This window comes from Trichomycterus rosablanca, chromosome 12 (assembly GCF_030014385.1).
Source record: "Trichomycterus rosablanca isolate fTriRos1 chromosome 12, fTriRos1.hap1, whole genome shotgun sequence".
Lineage (NCBI taxonomy): Eukaryota > Metazoa > Chordata > Actinopteri > Siluriformes > Trichomycteridae > Trichomycterus > Trichomycterus rosablanca.
Genome location: NC_085999.1, coordinates 36,728,484 through 36,750,250, shown reverse-complemented (window position 1 = coordinate 36,750,250; position 21,767 = coordinate 36,728,484). Strand labels below are relative to the sequence as shown.

Below are 21,767 nucleotides of genomic sequence, written 5' to 3'. Positions count from 1 at the left end.
ATTTTTTTTTATTTGTTCTGAGATTAAAGTCGATATTATTCTGAGATTAAAGTCGATATTATTCTGAGATTAAAGTCGACATTATTCTGAGATTAAAGTCGACATTATTCTGAGATTAAAGTCGATATTATTCTGAGATTAAAGTCGAAATAATATGGCCATAGCAGCCGCCTCGTGTTAAAATGAGTGATGTTCATGATTTGGTGAAGTTATACTTTCGCATCGGTTTTACGAATAAAGAAATCCTCAATCTCTTGGCACAACAGCACCGGATTGTTATTAGCATAAGGACGCTGAAACGGATTTGCAGTAAACTGCATTTATTTAGAAGAAAGAACCAGACGGACTTAGAGGAAATCTTCTCTTTTGTTGAAGCGGAACTTGCGGGCAGTGGCAGGCTACAAGGCTATCGGTGGTTACATCTCCGTGCTGTTCGAAGAGGGTTTGTAGTTTCACAGGAGACGATGAGAATGATCATCAAAATGATCGATCCCGAAGGAGTGCAACTCCGGCGCGCTCGGCGTCTGCGCCGTCGCCAGTACTGCAACCGAGGCCCCAACGCTTTATGGCATATGGACTCGTACGATAAACTAAAGCCTTATGGCATTGCTATAAATGGTTGCATTGACGGATTTAGTCGCCATGTCATGTGGATGGAGGCGTACAACACGAATAACGACCCAAAAGTAATTGCGGGTTATTGGATAAGCACAGTAACGCGCATTGGAGGCTGCCCTCAGCGCCTGCGTGCCGATCCAGGTACTGAGAATGGGCATGTGAGGGAAATGCAGATGTTTTTACGCAGAAATCACTCGGACCCTTACGCAGGAGAGAGAAGTTTCATTTATGGATGCAGCACGGCAAACCAACGCATAGAATCGTGGTGGGGCATTCTGCGTAAACAAAGTGGACAGTTCTGGATGGACATTTTCCAGACGCTCAGAGATGATGGACATTTTTCCGGTGACTTCTTGGACAGAAATCTGATACAGTTCTGCTTCCTTAACCTAATTCAGGTAGGCTCTATAGCCACAGGCTACACCTTCTGTATTTATATTCATCAGTTATGTATTGCCAGATTGTTTTCATTAAGCTACCTTCACTACATTTGATCAGAAACAGCTATAGTCTGTAATTAATCTGTCTATTAATCTAAACCATTTATTAATGTAATAGCACCACCAAAAGGTATTATTTTGTTGGCAGACAATTCCAGGCACAAGTCACACTTACAAAAAAGTCCAGCAACATTGCTGTCACATTCAGTTGTACCAGCAAAACACACTACTATGTTAGTGCCACTGCTGTGATGATAATATTCTACCACCAAAATAGCTTTACCAACAAATCAGCTGCGATCTCATCGTACCAGCAGTCTTTTACCACTAATGGTCAAGTTAGGGGTTGGCTGATAAATTGTGGAGCAAGAGACGAGGCACGGTGACTAATTGTAGGTGTGCTTGGTAAACTGGTCATTGAAGCCAGGTATAAGATGTTGACAATATAAAGTTTTGATAATATTTTAATGACGTATATGTTTAACTAAATTTATGACTCAACACAGGCTTTGTAAGCATAAGTGTCCCATATATTGATGGTAAATGTTCTGTGCATATTTTTTGTTGGGACAGTAGTTGAACTAAGTTTTACATATTTATGTTCATGCAGGAGGAACTAGACGAAGTTGTGAGGACATGGAACTCCCATCAAATAAGGTCAAGGCCAGGAATTCCAGGAGGACGCCCAATTTTAATGTACTGTATGCCACAGATTTATGGTGCAGGGGAGGACAAACTCAAATATGTGCTTCCAGAAGAGGTCACTGTTTGCAAAGAGGAATGCACCCCAAAATCCCAGTTCCCCTGTGATGAAACAGTCTTTGAGCTCTGTGCTCTTCTTATTGATGAAAATGGCTGGGATGCTCCTGTTGATGCATACCATGCAGCTGAACTGTACATTCTCTTAAGAAATCAAATACTAGATAATATCTAGAACTGAGCTTCTCAACACCAGCTATGGGGACCCACTGATGAGTGGGTTCTCGGAACTGAAGTTACTTTCTAATAGATTGTGTCTGTAGTTATATTAAAATAAATGATGTGTTTATATGCATGCATCTGACAAAATAAAAATTCAATAATTTCACATATATGGTGTCACGGCGTATTAGGGCCACTAAGGAAATTTTTTTTTTTAAATTTGTTCTGAGATTAAAGTCGATATTATTCTGAGATTAAAGTCGATATTATTCTGAGATTAAAGTCGAAATAATATGGCCAAAGAGTAGGTCGTAGTACGTCGTAGGCTTGTCAGTTCAGAATAGCGAGAATGCAAGCACGCATCCTAGGTTTCACCTACGAGTTGTGACGAGGACTGCTGTAATTACCATCAGTCAAGAGGTACGTTCTTAAACTGGTACTTTTTAATGCTCTATTAATGTTATAGCCGGTTAATGCAATGCATTAACAATGGTTAGCGTACTATTAGCGTCATATTTTGGACCTAATGCATAACAGGCAAAATCGTAAGTTTATAATCGGAGTTGGTCTACTGTAATGAATTTAATGCGAGGCTGTAATTAAGCCACACACGTTTATCTGAGTGAAACGTCACCCTATACGCCGTAGCTATTGTCCGCTTAAATTGTCATGACATTAAAGTCGTAATGATTGCGAGATTAAAGTCGTAATGATTGCGAGATTAAAGTCGTAATAATTACGACATTAAAGTCATAATGATTGCGAGATTAAAGTCGTAATGATTGCGAGATTAAAGTCGTAATAATTACGACATTAAAGTCATAATGATTGCGAGATTAAAGTCGTAATAACTGCGAGATTAAAGTCGAAATAATATGGCCAAAGAATGTGCAGCCGTCTAGGCTTGTCAGTTCATAGAAGCGCGAATGCAAGCACGCATCCTAGGTTTCACCTACGAGTTGTGACGAGGACTGCTGTAATTACCATGTCAAGAGGTACGTTCTTAAACTGGTACTTTTTAATGCTCTATTAATGTTATAGCCGGTTAATGCAATGCCCAGGTAGCCTGATCATTCTTACATGGTTAGCGTACTATTAGCGTCATATTTTGGACCTAATGCATAACACAGGCAAAATCGTAAGTTTATAATGGGAGTTGGTCTACTGTAATGAACTTAATGCGAGGCTGTAATTAAGCCACACACGTTTATCTGAGAGAAACGTCACCCTATACGCCGTAACTATTGTCCGCTTAAATTGTCACGGAGATAGAGAGAGAGAGAGAGAGAGAGAGAGAAAGAGAGAAAGTAACGTAAACGTAAACAAAGCTTAACGTCGCTCGTACTAAAACAACGACCCAACTAAACTTTTTTAAACTATGTTGTTTTAGTATTTTAGGCTACACTAAAAACCTTGTTCGTGCTGATTTATAGTCCCCTTTAAAAACGCTCGTCAGTGGTTTTATTAATCCGAGATTTTGTGAGGTTTCTTGTAGCCTTTGTCATCATGTATTTGTATTTTATTCTGCAGTTACCAATGGCAGAGAAACTATCAGATTTATTAACCTTCCTGAGGGATAGAGGTGTCTCGGAAGATGCAATTCATTTGATGGAAGAGCAAAAGGTAGTGCTTTGTTTATAATATTAAGGGTTATAATTATCTTGGTCTGATCTACTTGGTTTGTATACTTTTTATATCCACTGTATATGTGTTGGAAATTACATTCAGACTCCATTCTGTGTCATTACTCTCTTGCACTGTCATTGCAATATATGGTTATTTAATTTCTATCTGAATATCTATGGGTTGCTTTGGATAACAGGATTTACGTCATATGTAACCTAGAAGCATCCTAAATGATTAAATGATTGGCTATGTTAGGTCTGACAGAAATATGCACCCTAACAGGGTCCTTGTATGGAGTTTATATGTTCTCCCTGAAGTCCATGTAGGGTTTTTTTCGGGAGTCCAAAGACATGCAATCAGGCCTAATGAAGCTGCTAAAATTGCCTGAGTGTGTGTTTGTGTGTCAGAAAAATATTAATTTACACTAGAAGTATTAATACACAATCAATTACTACTAAATTGTACGAATGCTTAGGACATTTTTGCCAGTAGTCATATTCCAAGAATACTGCTACAATACAATATTACTGGATGTGTACATGGTGTACATGTATGATAACAAGTGCGTCAACTGCATTATATGATGTCCAAAAACATCAGTATCAAAAGACATCTATTTTATCAGTTGTTATCGCATTCACAGAGCCTCTGTGTGAGACTCTGTCTATGTGATCCTTCTTTGCAGACAATATTAAAACTCTTTACACTCACAATCCAGTCTTTAAGGTATTTTTTAAAGGTCTGCCCTGATATGGACTGGATACCTGTCTGGGGTGAATAAAGTGGTGGTGAAACAGACAATGAATTAATGAATAATTCTTATTAGTCACAATTTTTAACACACATTTTTCTTAACTTTTTTACAGATTGACAGAGATGTCATCATGCTAATGGAAGATGCAGAACTGGCCAATTACCTCCCGTCATATGGAGACAGGATTGCTCTGTTTAATTTTTGTAGGCACCAGACGCCCTCTGCAAAACGAAAGTTAGGTCTTTTTGAAAAGCTAAGGGAGAAACTTAAACTCAGAAAGGAAAAAGATAAAGGTGAAGAGGAACCACAAACCTCAAAAAAGACAAGGGGTCGAGCAAGACAATCAACACGCATTATTGAAATTGGATGGGTTCACAATGACAATGAAGTCACAAAACAGGTCAGAGCAAAACAAGGTGGGGGGACAAGAAAAGTTTCAATTAACATTCAAGCAGGCTATTATGAGATACTAAAAGAAGGAAAGGCCTTATTTTTTCCAGATGGCACATCTAGCAAAGGTCCCGAATCCAACTTTGACTTTGAAGTTTGGGACTTCAAGCAAAATCCTCTTCTGAAAGACATCTCTGTTGAAATGATTTTAAACACTGTCAAACTCTCTGTGTTGCGCTTCTACATAGCAACTCGACCAAAACCAGCGCTGACTGAAGAATCTGGTAACAACCCTGATCAAGTTGCCTTCCAAGAGCCTGATTTTTTGGCACATAGTAACAGGCTAAGATCTATGTCCACACCAGACAGAGATCTGCAAGATCAGATAGGTGAATCTGAAGACTCCTTGCCAGACATGTTCATTTTTTCTGAACAAACAGGGGAAACACAATCCATAAGGAATACACAACTCCCTGCTAGGACTGATCATGTTGCAAGCACAATTGTTGGTGTCATCAGTGATTCCATCACTTTGTCTGTAGAACCAGAGTATGCTTCTGAAGAGGTCAGTTCACATGCCATAGTTGCAGATTTATCTGATCCTGAGATCTCTTTTGGTGCACAACAAACAGGAGACAATGACTCTCTCAGTGACACTTTAATCTACGTGCCTGATGAGTTACCTCTAAGCCACCCTTCTGCTTTGTCTACTAGGATTTTGGTCTTACACTATTCAAACAGTTTCAACGAGATGATAGAGGCTTTTTCTGACCCTGAGATTATGGAAACATCAATGACGGTAAGACGCCTTCTTCCTGACAGCTCAGTGGAAGCCGGTACTGGGTCCGGTGTTCTAAGGGATGTCTACAGTTGCTTTTGGGTGGAATTCTATGAACGGTGTACCCTTGGAACAACCTTAAAAGTACCTTTCCTTAGGCATGATTTCAATGCTGCAAAATGGACAGCAGCTGGGCGAATTCTTGTCAAAGGATTTCAAGATTGCAAATATTTACCAATCAAGCTGGCGCCACCATTTATTGAAGAGGTCTTATTTGGTACTGTGTTCAGTGATCTGAATGCACACTTTCTACAGTTTGTGAGCTGCCAAGATCGAGATATGCTAAGTCAAGCTCTAGATGACTTTACCTCTGTTGATTTTGATGACCTATTGGAAATTCTTAACAGTTATGAATGCAGGAGGAGAGTTACTGCCACCACTCTGCCAGAAATTCTTAAAGAGCTATCTCATAAGGAGCTTGTGCAAAAACCAAAGTTTGTCATTGACTGCTGGAATGAGATAACACGGGTAGAGATGACTCTCAGTTATGAGGAACTGACCAAAATGTACAGTGACCTGAAGCCGACACCAAAAAAAGTGGCAAAAATGTTAAAGTTTCCGAAAGAAATGACAACAAAGCAAGCAGAAGTTGCCACACACTTAAAACGATACATCAGAGAACTTGATGAAAACAAGCTTGGAAAATTTTTGAGGTTCTGCACAGGCTCTGATTTAGTGGTGTCGGATGTTATTGAGGTGGAGTTCATTGTCCAGAGCAATTTCACAAGGAGGCCTATTGGACGTACATGTGGGATGCTCATACATCTCTCTGAGAGCTATGATCATTTTCCTGACTTCCGCTCTGAATTTAATGCTGTTCTGGAGAGCAACATCTGGGTGATGGACATTGTGTAGTAATAACATGTCAAAAGCTTTTTCTTTGGACCGGGATGTCCTAATTTTAAACATAGATTGTATTGACGCATATACACATAAGTGATATTCTGTGCAGCAAGTATGCATGTTTGCATTCTTGCTGCACATAATATTGCTTGTGTGTATATGCGTCAATACAAACTATGTTTAAAATTAAGACATCCCGGTCCAAAGAAAAAGCTTTTGACATGTCCTACAAACAGAAAATGTAATTTTATGCAAACATTTTATGTTGGATGATGTTGTTATTGCATAATTACATACATACAGTGTATCACAAAAGTGAGTACACCCCTCACATTTCTGCAAATATTTGATTATATCTTTTCATGGGACAACACTATAGAAATAAAACTTGGATATAACTTAGAGTAGTCAGTGTACAACTTGTATAGCAGTGTAGATTTACTGTCTTCTGAAAATAACTCAACACACAGCCATTAATGTCTAAATAGCTGGCAACATAAGTGAGTACACCCCACAGTGAACATGTCCAAATTGTGCCCAAAGTCTCAATATTTTGTGTGACCACCATTATTATCCAGCACTGCCTTAACCCTCCTGGGCATGGAATTCACCAGAGCTGCACAGGTTGCTACTGGAATCCTCTTCCACTCCTCCATGATGACATCACGGAGCTGGTGGATGTTAGACACCTTGAACTCCTCCACCTTCCACTTGAGGATGCTCCACAGGTGCTCAATTGGGTTTAGTCCATCACCTTTACCTTCAGCTTCCTCAGCAAGGCAGTTGTCATCTTGGAGGTTGTGTTTGGGGTCGTTATCCTTTTGGAAAACTGCCATGAGGCCCAGTTTTCGAAGGGAGGGGATCATGCTCTGTTTCAGAATGTCACAGTACATGTTGGAATTCATGTTTCCCTCAATGAACTGCAGCTCCCCAGTGCCAGCAACACTCATGCAGCCCAAGACCATGATGCTACCACCACCATGCTTGACTGTAGGCAAGATACAGTTGTCTTGGTACTTCTCACCAGGGCGCCGCCACACATGCTGGACACCATCTGAGCCAAACAAGTTTATCTTGGTCTCGTCAGACCACAGGGCATTCCAGTAATCCATGTTCTTGGACTGCTTGTCTTCAGCAAACTGTTTGCGGGCTTTCTTGTGCGTCAGCTTCCTTCTGGGATGACGACCATGCAGACCGAGTTGATGCAGTGTGCGGCGTATGGTCTGAGCACTGACAGGCTGACCTCCCACGTCTTCAACCTCTGCAGCAATGCTGGCAGCACTCATGTGTCTATTTTTTAAAGCCAACCTCTGGATATGACGCCGAACACGTGGACTCAACTTCTTTGGTCGACCCTGGCGAAGCCTGTTCCGAGTAGAACCTGTCCTGGAAAACCGCTGTATGACCTTGGCCACCATGCTGTAGCTCAGTTTCAGGGTGTTAGCAATCTTCTTATAGCCCAGGCCATCTTTGTGGAGAGCAACAATTCTATTTCTCACATCCTCAGAGAGTTCTTTGCCATGAGGTGCCATGTTGAATATCCAGTGGTCAGTATGAGAGAATTGTACCCAAAACACCAAATTTAACAGCCCTGCTCCCCATTTACACCTGGGACCTTGACACATTACACCAGGGAGGGACAACGACACATTTGGGCACAATTTGGACATGTTCACTGTGGGGTGTACTCACTTATGTTGCCAGCTATTTAGACATTAATGGCTGTGTGTTGAGTTATTTTCAGAAGACAGTAAATCTACACTGCTATACAAGCTGTACACTGACTACTCTAAGTTATATCCAAGTTTCATGTCTATAGTGTTGTCCCATGAAAAGATATAATAAAATATTTGCAGAAATGTGAGGGGTGTACTCACTTTTGTGATACACTGTACATGTTGTTTGAAAAGTATAGTATGTTCAGTTTGATACAGTATTAAGTTGCAAAATTAATAATAACTACTATAAAAAAACAAAGGACTTGAAAAAGGCAAAAGTTTCTAGGGCATTAGTATATTACTTTTGTATGGAGATTTTTGTTGTTCTCATTTACCCTGTTTTTGCCTTGAATTTTAGTATTAAAAAGTTTGTGTATGTAATACTTGTCTAGCCTGTTCCTTGTCTATAGATAGACACCATATATGTGAAATTATTGAATTTTTATTTTGTCAGATGCATGCATATAAACACATCATTTATTTTAATATAACTACAGACACAATCTATTAGAAAGTAACTTCAGTTCCGAGAACCCACTCATCAGTGGGTCCCCATAGCTGGTGTTGAGAAGCTCAGTTCTAGATATTATCTAGTATTTGATTTCTTAAGAGAATGTACAGTTCAGCTGCATGGTATGCATCAACAGGAGCATCCCAGCCATTTTCATCAATAAGAAGAGCACAGAGCTCAAAGACTGTGTCATCACAGGGGAACTGGGATTTTGGGGTGCATTCCTCTTTGCAAACAGTGACCTCTTCTGGAAGCACATATTTGAGTTTGTCCTCCCCTGCACCATAAATCTGTGGCATACAGTACATTAAAATTGGGCGTCCTCCTGGAATTCCTGGCCTTGACCTTATTTGATGGGAGTTCCATGTCCTCACAACTTCGTCTAGTTCCTCCTGCATGAACATAAATATGTAAAACTTAGTTCAACTACTGTCCCAACAAAAAATATGCACAGAACATTTACCATCAATATATGGGACACTTATGCTTACAAAGCCTGTGTTGAGTCATAAATTTAGTTAAACATATACGTCATTAAAATATTATCAAAACTTTATATTGTCAACATCTTATACCTGGCTTCAATGACCAGTTTACCAAGCACACCTACAATTAGTCACCGTGCCTCGTCTCTTGCTCCACAATTTATCAGCCAACCCCTAACTTGACCATTAGTGGTAAAAGACTGCTGGTACGATGAGATCGCAGCTGATTTGTTGGTAAAGCTATTTTGGTGGTAGAATATTATCATCACAGCAGTGGCACTAACATAGTAGTGTGTTTTGCTGGTACAACTGAATGTGACAGCAATGTTGCTGGACTTTTTTGTAAGTGTGACTTGTGCCTGGAATTGTCTGCCAACAAAATAATACCTTTTGGTGGTGCTATTACATTAATAAATGGTTTAGATTAATAGACAGATTAATTACAGACTATAGCTGTTTCTGATCAAATGTAGTGAAGGTAGCTTAATGAAAACAATCTGGCAATACATAACTGATGAATATAAATACAGAAGGTGTAGCCTGTGGCTATAGAGCCTACCTGAATTAGGTTAAGGAAGCAGAACTGTATCAGATTTCTGTCCAAGAAGTCACCGGAAAAATGTCCATCATCTCTGAGCGTCTGGAAAATGTCCATCCAGAACTGTCCACTTTGTTTACGCAGAATGCCCCACCACGATTCTATGCGTTGGTTTGCCGTGCTGCATCCATAAATGAAACTTCTCTCTCCTGCGTAAGGGTCCGAGTGATTTCTGCGTAAAAACATCTGCATTTCCCTCACATGCCCATTCTCAGTACCTGGATCGGCACGCAGGCGCTGAGGGCAGCCTCCAATGCGCGTTACTGTGCTTATCCAATAACCCGCAATTACTTTTGGGTCGTTATTCGTGTTGTACGCCTCCATCCACATGACATGGCGACTAAATCCGTCAATGCAACCATTTATAGCAATGCCATAAGGCTTTAGTTTATCGTACGAGTCCATATGCCATAAAGCGTTGGGGCCTCGGTTGCAGTACTGGCGACGGCGCAGACGCCGAGCGCGCCGGAGTTGCACTCCTTCGGGATCGATCATTTTGATGATCATTCTCATCGTCTCCTGTGAAACTACAAACCCTCTTCGAACAGCACGGAGATGTAACCACCGATAGCCTTGTAGCCTGCCACTGCCCGCAAGTTCCGCTTCAACAAAAGAGAAGATTTCCTCTAAGTCCGTCTGGTTCTTTCTTCTAAATAAATGCAGTTTACTGCAAATCCGTTTCAGCGTCCTTATGCTAATAACAATCCGGTGCTGTTGTGCCAAGAGATTGAGGATTTCTTTATTCGTAAAACCGATGCGAAAGTATAACTTCACCAAATCATGAACATCACTCATTTTAACACGAGGCGGCTGCTATGGCCATATTATTTCGACTTTAATCTCAGAATAATATCGACTTTAATCTCAGAATAATATCGACTTTAATCTCAGAATAATGTCGACTTTAATCTCAGAATAATGTCGACTTTAATCTCAGAATAATATCGACTTTAATCTCAGAATAATATCGACTTTAATCTCAGAACAAATAAAAAATTTTTTTTTCTTTAGTGGCCCTAATACGCCGTCGTAAGTAATAGATCATTTATTAAGTTTTAATTTAATTTCCATAATAATATTATTTGCGTTAAATTAGTTAAATGAACGCGTAAATGTGAGTCAAATTGGTACAGAATAGCGTAAACAGCTATTTAAGCATTATAAATGTTTATATAACTAACTAATAAAACATGTTATTGCTTACATTTTTATTTATTTGTAAATTAATGCGCTTAATGTAAAAATCGTTCACCGGAGGGGTGCAGGATTGTGAAGGGTGTAAGATTTAGCGTCACACCGGAAGTGAGGTATACACTTGTTAGCAGTATGAGTGTGAGGTGGGACCAGTGTTGCCAACTTAGCGACTTTGTCGCTATATTTAGCGACTTTTCAGACCCCTCTAGCGACTTTTTTTTTTTTTTTTTTTCAAAAAAGCGACTAGCGACAAATCTAGCGACTTTTTCTGGTGTTATTAGAGACTTTTGGAGACTCGAACGTGAAAACACATATTGTTCTTCTGCAGTTACTGTCCTCAGTGAGCAGCCGGTGCTGCCGTGATCCCCTCCGCCCTCCCAAAGCACTCACAGGCCATCAGTATCACAGTCAGTGTTGCCAGATTGGGCGATTTTCCACCTAAATGAGCGGATGTTGGCAGGGGAAAACACAATTTGGCAGGTGGACAAAATTTGGGCTGGTTTGTAATCATTTTGGCAGCTTAAAATATAAATAAAAAAAGCTATTGCTAAAGCAGTTGGAATATAAATAGGTCTCCCTTCTCCCTACCTTCTCCCACCACATCCAAAGGTTATTCTTTCCAGTCCAAGACACTGTTGCCACGCCCATCAATACACTGATTCATGTTGAATATGTGTGATTTGAGTTGAATATGAAGGTAAGCAAGTCTCGTAAATACAACCTCTCATATGTACGAGAGGGTAAACTTCAATTGCTTATAAGTTTATTTTTATTTACTTGCAGGGTTGTGTGTCCTATCATAAATAATGCATTTTACAAACTTGGCAGGCTACTTCAAAGACATGCAAGCAAAAATAATTTGTCCTTTATAATGTACTGTAATTACTGATCTGTACATGTTCAGATATTAATTTGTAGGTCATGATGGTTTAACTGGTTTATTATTTGTGAAATGCCAAACATCATCTGCTCATCCTGTGTTTTGGGCGTTTTTTCATGCATTTTGGCTGAAAATTACTGTCGCAATCTGGCAACCCCGCCCAGAGTAGCTCAGTGTTCATATTTAGGGTGTTTTTACCCACTTGTTGTCTCTCCCACGATGTTATTTCTCTCTTCTACAGCGTCAACAAAAGGACCTTATGCAAATTAGGCGATGACGTCATTTAGCGACTTCTAGCGAATTTTAGGACAGCCAATAGCTACTTTCCTTACTGAGGAGTTGGCAACACTGGGTGGGACCTTAAGTAAATGTGACTGATAGTGATGAGCTCCTTTTAGAGAGCCGGTTCTTTTAGCTCGGCTCACTAAAAAGAGCCGGCTCTTTCGGCTCCAAAGTGGCTCCTTAGATTTTTTTTGTTGCTTAAATTAATTTATTACCAAATTACATGTAAAATGAATTACTAATGTAAAAAAACATTGTATCAAATGTTTATTATTTAAATTGCTTTATCTATATACTCAACATGGAACAGAGCGCTCCAACAATAAATTATAAAATACAAAAACAAAGACCCATCTCAATTAGACAAAAAGATCTGATTGTGTATATTATTTATACGTTTGCATCTAAAGTGGGATCCCCAGGTGAAGAGCCCGGGTCCTTTCTGTGTGGAGTTTGCATGTCTTTCCCGTGTCCGCGTGGGTTTCCTCCGGGTGCTCCGGTTTCCTCCCACAGTCCAAAGACATGCAAGTGAGGTGAACGTTCCTGTCATGAATGTAACCAAAGTGTAAAACGTGACGTTAAAATCCTAATAAACAAAAACAAAATAAACAAGCATCTAGAGTGAAACAACACAACATCAACGAAGCATCACTCAACAAAATATAAATGAAAATGTGCAAAACAAAAAATAAACGCAGCATCCAGGTGACAGTATTTGTAAGTATTTAGTGAAGATTGGCATTCAGAAAAACCAAGGAGCTCATCTTTGAGGGTTTGATCCTGTTTCTCATTTCTGTTATGATCTGCCCTGTTAAAAAAGATTCTCTGTAAGGGGACAGATACACAGTCTGTGTGCCATCACATGTATAAGGTGTGGGTAGACTGAACACTTGGTCTCCCAGTGAACACTTGGTTCAGTGGATCTGCACTTCTCTGCGAAAGGGGCTTCACGTGTCCAAACTTTACTATGTTTCCTCTCACTCATTTTCCTGTGTGTGTGTGTGTGTATGTATGTGTGTGTGTGTGTGTGTGTGTGTGTGTGTGTGTGATTACACAAACGCCACCACTTATCTTTGACCAATCACGTGCGATTTTGACAGAAAAACCCCCCGGAAAAAAACGAATCGGCTCCCAGTCAGGAACCGGATCCCGTCGTTCACTTTAAAGAGCCGACTCTTAGAACCGAATCGTTCGCGACCGACCCATCACTAGTGACTGACTGAAGACGTGAACATGGATCAGATCAGTGTGGAAACTTTAATACTGAAGCTGCACGATGTGGAAGCGGTGAAATTCGGCACGTTTAAACTGAAGAGCGGAATCAGTTCACCGATATATTTTGACCTGCGTGTAATCGTGTCGTACCCGGAATTAATGAACCAGGTGAGAACACATGGCTGCAGCATGTGGCTTCATAACACACACACACACACACACACACACACACACACACACACACACACACACACACACACACACACACACACACACACACACACACACACACACACACACAGTAGAAGCTGTGATTTCAATAATTCCTGCAACTGTATCTATTCTGTGACTGAATGATTAGAACACAAACTATTTGGGCAGAAAACTGTTATAAGGTTCTTTTATAAGTTTGTTGTGACAGAAATGGGGCACATTTTGCTGGGTCAAAAATATGCAGACACTACCTAATATTTACTGTTACCATTTAGCAGGTGCTTTTATCCAAAGCAACTTACAGTTATGACTGAACACAATTTTGAGCAATTGAGGGTTAAGGGCTTTGCTCAGGGGCCCAACAGTGGCAACTTGGCGGTGGTGGGGCTTGAACCGACAACCTTTAGATTACTAGTCCAGTACCTTAACCACTGAGCTATCATTTTCGGACACAACAACACATTCCAATCTTTTTATTATTCTGTCCAGCTGCACTAGCAACAATTCATTTCTACCTTTAACATACGTTACAATAAATACATTGTTGTTGGGTTTGGATACCATGTTGCAAAATAACTTGCTGTGGAACTTCCTCCAGAAGGTTGTTTTGATGTTCATGTAATCAGGACCAAAATTCCAAAAGGCTTTTGCGTTGGACTTTGTTACAGACAGTTCCTAAATGGTGCTGATTGACATTTATTATAGGGACAAGATTTTGCCCCTATAAACATAATTTAGTCTTTTAGGGAACTCTGTTAGTTGCCTTACATTTTGTTGTAATGTTTCGTGTCAGTGTTTATTATTAATGCTTTTTATAGCTGATACGTGAACGTAACCAAAGTGTGTAAAACATGACAATAAAATCCTAATAAATAAATATTTAATTCCAAAACCATGCACGTTATTATGGATTTTTTTGGGGTCAGGTTCTGATATTTGACAAGAAGTCCTGGCTCACAATCAGAGTTTCAATTCACCTTACAGTTCAAGAGGTTGAGTTTAGGGATCTTTGCAGGCCACAAGACTTCCTTCACACCAAACAAGTCGAATCAAGTCTTTATGAATCTCGGTTTGTACACAGCGGTAGAGTAATACTCCTGCTAGCAATGGGTGTGGCTGAAACTCCTGAGCTCAGCGTGGGATCAGAACGTTTCTGATGTTTTGATTGGAACTGGTTGTGTTTCAGGTATCTCAGATGCTCCATCAGCGCTGTAAGGATGCTGGAGTTCAGTTTGACTGCGTGTGTGGAGTTCCTTATACGGCTCTACCGTTCGCTACCATCATCTGCTCCACCCACCAGTACCCCATGCTCATCCGGCGAAAAGAGGCCAAGGACTACGGTACTCAGAACTCCTGTTATCATCGATGTATTGATCAGCAGGTCAAACAACTGTCATGTTTTTATATAACGACATATCTGGACAACCATCAAAGCTATGAGCTAATTGTTTGTATTATTATTATATTGGATTATTAGTACTAACAAATGGATTCCAACTCCAGGTGACCATATAAGCAGTGTTTCTCCAAACCTTTACAGGTAGTTGGTAGGTTAGTGGTTAAGATACTGGACTAGTAATTGGGAGGGTGTTGGTTCAAGTGTCTGTGTATCTGATTCAGAACCTTGACGTCATCTTGATGTTCATCAAACCAATTTTTTCTATAATATTTTCACACTATATGTCGGGGTGTTATCCTCCTAAAAACATCATTAAGAAAAGAAAGTTTGCACCATAGGGTGCACCTACTATTATCAAATGCCTCTTACTTGTTGACAAAGCAATCACTGGACAGAATAGTTTTCAAAAATTGCTCCTCGTATCATCACCGATCCTGCACAGATCCTGCACTTTTTCATTGCTCAGGGGTCCAGGTTTTGTGCTTTTTAGACCAAGTTATATACAGTATCTTCTGTATTGCACTTTGTTACCAAAGGTTCCTGAATGGTGCTGATTGTCCATGTTTGACATTTGCTGCCGCCTCGTTTGAGACTGTTTACCTCTTTGGAACTCTGTTAGTTGCTTCATGCAGCTTTAAAATGTTGCACATCAGAGTGATAATTAATTATCAGAGCGTCTTTTATAGCTGATACACTACACAGCTAAAAGTATGTGGAAGTTTAAAATTGAGACCCCTTGTATTGCAGCTGTAAGAGTCTCCACTCTTATGTAGTAGTGTGTCTGTGGGAATTTGTGCCCTTTCTGTCTAAGAGAGCATTTTGGAGATCAGGCTCTGATGTTTGATTAAAAGGCCTGGAACTGTGTATGCTTGCGACCCACCGGCTTGACCCAGGGTTTAAAAAACCCTGTCCTAGAGGGTAGAACTTTGGACTATCGATTGAAAGGTTGAGAGTTCGAATCCCAGCTCTGCCATGCAGCCACTGTTGGGCCCTTGAGCAAGACCCTTAACCCTGTCTGCTCTATCATTTTGGAGATCAGGCACTGATGTTTGATTAAACTGTCTTAGGCGCTGCAGAGAGTGGTAAAGTCTGCACAGAGGACCATCGGATGCAGCTTACCACCCATCGGGGACATATACACTACCAGGTGTAAGGAAAGAGCCGCCTGCATCTTCCGTGACCCCACCCACCCTGCACATGGACTTTTCACCCCCCTTCCCTCTGGTAGGAGGCTGCGCTGCATCCGAGCAAAAACAACAAGACTGAAAAACAGCTTCTTTCCGGATGCAGTCAGACTGCTAAATTGCTCCACCCCTCATGTACTGTCTATGCACCAGTTACTTTAAACACCTGTGACCTGGTGCTGCCCTTTTTCTGCTGCTATACTTTGAATCGTGCACTTTAGATCCGCATAAAGCTGCTGTAGTTCCTGTGCAATACTTGAATGTAAATGTAAATATTTAAAATTCCTATCTTAGTTATTTCTTCTAGTTTTTAAGTCTTAAGTTTTATTTTTACTAAACATAGTTTCTCTTGTTATTTATATTTGATATTTTATTATGTTTACACACACCGAGACCTAAGTAACTGCATTTCGTTCTAATCATGTACATGGTTTTGAATGACAATAAAGCTGAGTCTGAGTTTGAAACAGTTGATGTTTATGTTCATTTTAATGTGTTTAATATGGTTAAAGTGAATAACAGCATGGCCAAAAGTATGTAGACACCTGTCCTATTTAATGTACAGCTGTGATTGCTTGGGGTGAATCCTAAACTTTTTGTTTCCTCCAGGTACGAAGCGTCTGATTGAGGGCTCCTTCCGTCCCGGTGACGTCTGTTTGATCGTGGAGGACGTGGTGACGAGCGGTGGTAGCGTCATGGAAACGTCGCAGGAGCTTCAGGCCCAGGGGTTAAAGGTTAAGGACGCGGTGGTGTTGCTGGACCGTGCACAGGGGGGTACAGAGCGCCTGCGAGGCGAGGGAATCTCCCTCCACCCCGTCATCTCCGTATCTAAACTCCTGGACGTTCTGGTGGGGTCGGGTCGCATCGACAGAGAGACGTTCAGCAGCGTGGAGAAGTTCATCAGAGAGAACCAGACCTTCAGCGCAGGACAGAAGGACGAGGAGAAGAACGGTGCTGCAGATCTGAGTTACAGTTCCCGCGCCGCTCTCCCCTCCACCCACCCGCTGGCTAAACGTCTCTTCAGTCTGATGGAGGAGAAGCGCACGAACCTCTGCGTGTCGGCGGACGTGACCACCACGCCGGAGCTCCTGGAGATAGCCGATGCGCTCGGACCCTTGATGTGCGTGTTGAAAACCCACGTGGACGTGCTGCAGGACTTCAGCATGGACACCGTCGACAAACTCGAACAGCTCAGCGACAAACACAACTTCCTCATCTTCGAGGATCGGAAGTTCGCCGACATCGGGAACACCGTCAAACACCAGTACCAAGGTGGGTGTTGCCATGGAGATGGGTCTGTCTGATGGTATTTATGTCGTCAGAGTCATTTACTCATTTCCTGCCCACTTTATTCAGCAAGGTTTCAAGCGACCCACATTTTGCCCATGATTTTTTACGCCACCCAGGCAACACAAAGCATCTTACTCTCTCTAAGATGTAACATAAAGCCTCCACAAGGGGGCGTTAGAATAGAATAGAATAGAATGCCTTTATTTGTCATATATACATACAGTATATCACAGCTTGCTTTGGAACCTGGGGTCAGAGCGCAGGGTCAGCCATCGTACGGCGCCCCTGGAGCAGACAGGTTTAAGGGCCGTTCTCAAGGGCCCAACAGTTGCTGCATGGCAGAGATGGGATTCGAACTCTCAACCTTTCAGTTGATAGCCCAAAGCTCTACCCACTAGGCTGTCTTATAGTCAAAAGTATGTGGACAGCCTATTCAAAAACAATGGAAGTTTAAAACGGAGACCCGTAGCCTAGTGGTTAAGGCGCTGGACTAGTAATCAGAAGGTTGCTGGTTCAAGCCTCACCACTGCCAGGTTGCTGCTGTTGGGCCCTTGAGCAAGACCCTCAGCCCTCAATTGCTCAGACAATATACTGTAACTGTACTGTAAGTCGCTTTGGATAAAGGCGTCTGCTAAATGCTGAAAATGTAAATGTAAATGTAAATGTAGACCCCTCGTATTGCACCTGTAACAGTCTCCACTCGTTTTGTAGTGTGTCTGTTGGAATTTGTGCCCGTTCAGTCTAAGAGAGCATTTTGGAGATCAGGCATGGATGTTTGATTAAAAGGCCTGGAACAGTTGATCAGTTTCTCTGCAACCCACTTTTTTTTGCTTGTGACCCTTCTAAACTCTGGCCTAGTGGATAGAGCTTTGGACTGTCAGCTCTACCATGCAGCCACTGTTGGGCCCTTGAGCAAGGCCCTTAACCCTCTCAACTCCAGGGGTGCTGTACATTGGCTGACCCCAGCTTCCAAACAATTTTGTTGTACTGTACACGAGTGTATATGTATATATGACAAATAAAGGGATTCTATTCTATCTATTAATCCCACTAAAGCAAAACCAACTAGTGGAAGGTTGTGGGTTTAGGTACCACTATCACCATGCTGCTATAATTTAGTGATTGTGTGTGTGTGTGTGTGTTACAGGTGGTGTGTATCAGATCTCATCGTGGGCGCACATCATCAATGCCCACGCCGTGCCCGGCCCGAGCGTGGTGGAGGGGTTGAAGGCGGTGGGTCAGAGTTTGGGTCGAGGATGTTTACTCATCGCTCAGATGAGCTCCAAGGGGGCGCTGGCTACCGATCAGTACACTCACGCTACGGTACTCATCCTGTCATCAATCCCACTCTCGCTGCTGTGAAAAAGTATTTGCCCCCATTCTGACGTCCTAACACTGAACACTTGTAGCTCATCCTGTTGCATCTACTGACTTCTCTGTGCCCATATAAATAGTGCTAGTTTTACTGTGTACCTTTTCATTCTGAGCTTGGAAAGATGCCACCTATTTTTTTTTAGTAAGTCCAGGCAATTTATCCCTATTTATCTGGGCACAGAGAAGTCAGCAGCTGGGCTGGGTGTATGTAAACTTTTGACCACAACTGTAACAGGTGATATATTTAAGTACATACTGTATAATGAACATGGTCAAGGTGGGTCCTGAGCGCACTATCTAGGCCATTTAATTAATTAACAATTTAAGTTCTCCCCGTTTGCAGCTGTAAACAGCATCTTCTAATCTAACAGGACATTTTGGAGCGTGTCTGTGGGAATCTGTGCACATTTTGTTGAATAGAGCAATACTGAAGTCAGGCAATGACAGGCTTGGCTTGCAATCGACATTCTAATTCATCCCATATGTGATGGAAACATATTTTTTGTATATAATTCATTTTATAAATGTATTATCAACTGGTGTGCCTGAACTGGTGTCCATCTAGATGTGAAACTATTTTTGTTCTAGTGCTCAGGGGTCCAGGTTTTGTGCTTTGTAAATAGAAATGCTTTCTAAATGGGGGTTGTTTGCAGCTTTGTGAAGATCATGATGTACTGTGTGGTTGAGACTGTGGGTACCTCTTGAAACGGTGTCTCTTTTACACCTGTTCATTCTGTGTCCCTCATGTGCAGGTGAAGATGGCAGAGGATCACCCAGATTTTGTTTTTGGGTTCATCAGTGGATCTAAGGTCAGCAGTAAAGCCGAGCATGTCCACATGACCCCGGGGGTTCAGATGCAGTCTGGAGGTAGGAATCATCACCCCTATCCAGTTACCCATCAATGATCTCTCTCCCTTTTACCTGATCTGCTCCCTGCTGCTCTGTTAAACACCAACAGGTGGCGCTGAAGCTCCAGAAAACACACTCATACGTATACATACCGTACACACACACACACACGCACATCAGTGTCGATGTTTAATCACAACAACATTAATGTTCTTCTGTCTGTAGGAGACGAGCTCGGGCAGCAGTACACCACCCCGGACCAGGTCATTCGCTCTAAAAGATCTGATATTATCATCGTGGGACGAGGGATTCTGTCGGCCCCGGACAGACGGCGAGCGGCGGAGGAATACAGGAAGGCTGGATGGGACGCCTACCTCAGCCGGATCTCACCATCACAATAACCATAAATAAACTAAAAACTAAACCTGAACCTGTGCTGTGTTGTGTTGTTCTTCCATCTTCGGCCTCATCCCCTCACCCCTCTGCAGTGTTTATCCTCTAGCTCAGTACCAAAGGAACCCTGCACAACTAAACTGTTTATTCCATTTTTAACTACTTGAAGTAATAATTTGCAACCTAACAATGACCAAAAGTATGTGACCACCTGACCACGAGCTTGTTGGACATCTCATTTCAAACCCATGTGCATTAATATGCTTCTAGAACAGCCGCCACTTCTCTGTGTGTTTGTAGGAATTTGGGCTCATTTTAGTCTTTTTAAGGTCAGGTGATGTTGAACAAGAAGGCCTGGCTCACAGTCATCTTTCCAATTTATCCAAAATCCACTTATTATGTCTCGTATTAATTTAATGATGTAGAAAGTTCTAGAATGTTGTTGAGTTTTGTGGCCTGGCTTGGGACTTTGTGCAAATACAAAAAGGACTAGTTTACCCACTCTTACCAAGAACATGGAACAATGGTCTCTAGCAAAGTCGGTAGAGAAAACCCAAACTGTCTCTTCATAATTAGGGGAAATTTGTCCAGCTGGACAGATGTCATAAGCTGCTGGAACACAGATGACCCTGTCCACAGTCAGGCAAGCTTTACATCATCATGGCTTTATATGTTGCTTTGTTCCTCCAAGGAGGAATCTGTACAGGCAATTATGTACCTGTTTACTTACTCACACTAAGGGGTGATATAGTGCAGCCATTACACCATCTGGCATGTTAGGGCAAGTAGGAGAAAGCTGGAGTACCCAGAGGGAAACTACGATATCAAATGATGAAGAATATGCCAAATTTCTCACAGACAGTGATGGTGCTGATTAAATCCAGATCCAAACATTATTCTGATCCAGTATTATAAGGAATTAGTTTATTAAATATTTAAAATTAATTAATACATTACAGTATTCTGACCATCATTCAAATGAATGAATGAATAAATAATACATATACAGTATGTGGACACCTGATTATGAGCTTTTGGGGCGTCCAATTTAAAAACCAAGAGCATTAATATGAAGTAACACCCCCCATTTAGTCACATATTTATTAAGAAGAGCATTTGTGAGGTCAGGCACTGATTCTAAACAAGAAGACTCACAGCCAGCATTCCAATTCAATCTAAAGGTGCTGGTTAAATTGGAGGTTGAGGTTTGGGCTCTGTGCAGCCTGCTGGATTACATTTTAACTAATTAGAAGAGGTATACATTTGTCAGTATAATGTATTTGTCAGTGAAGGTGTAACAATCACCCCTCCGCCCCCGGCTGACAGGTGTGTGTGTACAGGTGTGAGGGTTATTACAGGATGACACAGTGAATGTTCCCCTGATCACATTTTGGATTCAGTTTTAAATCTACATTTTTATGATCAGATCTTTCATGTTGGATCTAAATCACCTCTATAACAAATAAACACACACAGATATAAACATATACATCCTATTATAGGCCAGGTGTACAGGTAAGAAGTAGCCCCGCCCCTCTGCTGCATTATGACTGGATGAGGGGTAGGACAGGTGTGCCATTCAGGAGCGACTGCATTTAAACACCATGCAAAAGACAGGAGGGTTCAGAGACACCAAAATCATCACCCTGATAGGACCTTTGTCCTGTTCCAGGTCCTGAAGAGATGGAGGTACGGTCCCACACACACACACACACACACACACACACACACACACACACACACACTGCCTGC

At 41.5% G+C, this 21,767-nt stretch overlaps 3 protein-coding genes across 5 annotated transcripts; 2 read left to right on the top strand and 1 right to left on the bottom strand.

Moving 5' to 3' along the window:
• Nucleotides 1-200: 200 nt before the first annotated feature.
• On the top strand, nt 201-2,129 carry LOC134324556 (uncharacterized). The gene is made up of 2 exons (XM_063006438.1): nt 201-1,016; nt 1,669-2,129. The coding sequence occupies exons 1-2, from the start codon at nt 465-467 to the stop codon at nt 1,990-1,992; spliced, it is 876 nt and encodes a 291-aa protein (XP_062862508.1). The 5' UTR covers nt 201-464; the 3' UTR covers nt 1,993-2,129.
• A 6,460-nt stretch (nt 2,130-8,589) lies between these two features.
• Nucleotides 8,590-10,519, bottom strand: LOC134324561 (uncharacterized). Its single transcript, XM_063006444.1, has 2 exons — nt 9,704-10,519; nt 8,590-9,051 (listed from the first exon to the last, which is right to left on the bottom strand). Exons 1-2 carry the CDS (start codon nt 10,253-10,255, stop codon nt 8,728-8,730), a joined length of 876 nt encoding a protein of 291 aa, XP_062862514.1. The 5' UTR covers nt 10,256-10,519; the 3' UTR covers nt 8,590-8,727.
• Nucleotides 10,520-13,301: 2,782 nt separating this feature from the next.
• On the top strand, nt 13,302-20,052 carry umps (uridine monophosphate synthetase). 3 transcript variants are annotated; one of them, XM_063005871.1, is made up of 7 exons: nt 13,406-13,481; nt 14,713-14,866; nt 15,993-16,149; nt 16,719-17,381; nt 18,547-18,722; nt 19,526-19,640; nt 19,848-20,052. In XM_063005871.1, the coding sequence occupies exons 2-7, from the start codon at nt 14,744-14,746 to the stop codon at nt 20,021-20,023; spliced, it is 1,410 nt and encodes a 469-aa protein (XP_062861941.1). In that variant the 5' UTR covers nt 13,406-13,481; nt 14,713-14,743; the 3' UTR covers nt 20,024-20,052. The 3 variants fall into 3 exon arrangements, with proteins under 3 accessions (XP_062861939.1, XP_062861940.1, XP_062861941.1); XM_063005869.1 differs by lacking the exon at nt 14,713-14,866 and having other exon boundaries at nt 13,302-13,481; XM_063005870.1 differs by lacking the exon at nt 15,993-16,149 and having other exon boundaries at nt 13,302-13,481.
• Nucleotides 20,053-21,767: the final 1,715 nt, after the last annotated feature.

What these genes read in the sequence shown, in the direction of transcription:
- umps (XM_063005869.1), top strand. Translation starts at nt 13,332, where the DNA reads ATGGATCAGATCAGTGTGGAAACTTTAATACTGAAGCTGCACGATGTG. An exon ending in TTTCACCCCCCTTCCCTCTG is followed by an intron (nt 16,150 to 16,718) that starts GTAGGAGGCTGC and finishes TGTTTCCTCCAG; the next exon opens with GTACGAAGCGTCTGATTGAG. An exon ending in GGTTCAGATGCAGTCTGGAG is followed by an intron (nt 19,641 to 19,847) that starts GTAGGAATCATC and finishes TTCTGTCTGTAG; the next exon opens with GAGACGAGCTCGGGCAGCAG.
- LOC134324556 (XM_063006438.1), top strand. Translation starts at nt 465, where the DNA reads ATGAGAATGATCATCAAAATGATCGATCCCGAAGGAGTGCAACTCCGG. An exon ending in GCTTCCTTAACCTAATTCAG is followed by an intron (nt 1,017 to 1,668) that starts GTAGGCTCTATA and finishes ATGTTCATGCAG; the next exon opens with GAGGAACTAGACGAAGTTGT.
- LOC134324561 (XM_063006444.1), bottom strand. Translation starts at nt 10,255, where the DNA reads ATGAGAATGATCATCAAAATGATCGATCCCGAAGGAGTGCAACTCCGG. An exon ending in GCTTCCTTAACCTAATTCAG is followed by an intron (nt 9,052 to 9,703) that starts GTAGGCTCTATA and finishes ATGTTCATGCAG; the next exon opens with GAGGAACTAGACGAAGTTGT.